Genomic DNA, 947 nt, shown 5'->3' with positions numbered 1-947 from the left:
CTCGGACGCCCAGTGAATTCGCCCCAGTCTCCCCATCCACAAACCGAGCAGAAAGTGACGCGAATGCAGACGCTAACGCTCCCCGAGCATGTGGTGAGCCCAGCTTCTGCCCCGCTCTCCCTCCGTGTTCCCGTGTGGTCCTGACCGCGCGGCTGAGGGCCTGCACGCACGCTGCAGCCCCCTCCGTGTGCCCGGCCCTGGCAGACGTGTGCTCTGCACACCCACCCCGTCCCCTCTGGGGATGGACACACATACAGGCAGCGAGCGAGCGGAGAGCAGCCGTGAGGAGGCCCCCAGATGTGTGGGAGGGGGTCCAGGACGGGGGGCGGCGCATGGGAAGAGCTGGTCAGCTCTGCACGCGGGACAGGTGGCCTTTTCCCAGCCCCCCAGCCTGCCCTCCCCTCCGGCCTCTGACGCCTCCTCTCCTGCAGCTCCATCGTGCTCATGGTGTCAAAGGGGAGATATGCTTCCAGGGGCCCGTGGACCAGAGTGCTGGAGAAGCTCGGGGCAGATAAGGGCCTCAGGTTGAAAGGTAAGTGGTCTGGACCAGACGTCTACACTGAGTGAGTCCAGGTGCCTGGTGCGCGGCTGCTGCCGCCACCTGCTGGGACCACAGTGCTCTCCACCAGACCCCAGAATCGACGCTAGGTGGCCTTCTAGAACACAGCCTGTTTGCCATCCCTACATGCCAGCGGCTTCCCCTTGAACGTGTGACCAGACGCGGGAAGCCACCCCCTGAGTTGTTCACCCGTCCGCTCAGCATGGGCCCCCTCCCCTTTCTGTTAAACCAAAGCATCAGCAGAAAAGCAGCTTAGTCTGAGCCCCCCCCCCCAGCTGCTGGTGCTGACGGGCAGGGCCTCACCTCGCCCTCCCCGCTGGAGCCGGTGTCAGGCATCCGTAGGCCCGTGGCACTCTGCACCTCTGCACAGCTCTCCTCCCTCCCTCCC

General features: G+C 65.4%; 1 protein-coding gene across 1 annotated transcript in view; it reads left to right on the top strand.

Moving 5' to 3' along the window:
• CEMIP (cell migration inducing hyaluronidase 1) overlaps positions 1–947 on the top strand; it is a 46,851-nt gene that overhangs the window by 43,838 nt on the left and 2,066 nt on the right. Inside the window, exon 27 of the mRNA XM_077774295.1 lies at positions 432–532. Coding sequence (XP_077630421.1) covers positions 432–532 — 101 coding nt within the window. The remainder of the gene's footprint in view (positions 1–431; positions 533–947) is intronic.

This window comes from Crocuta crocuta, unplaced genomic scaffold (assembly GCF_008692635.1).
Source record: "Crocuta crocuta isolate KB4526 unplaced genomic scaffold, BGI_CrCroc_1.0 scaffold7, whole genome shotgun sequence".
NCBI lineage: Eukaryota > Metazoa > Chordata > Mammalia > Carnivora > Hyaenidae > Crocuta > Crocuta crocuta.
The sequence above is the reverse complement of the archived record's forward strand: the minus strand, read 5'-3'. Positions and strand labels throughout refer to the sequence as shown.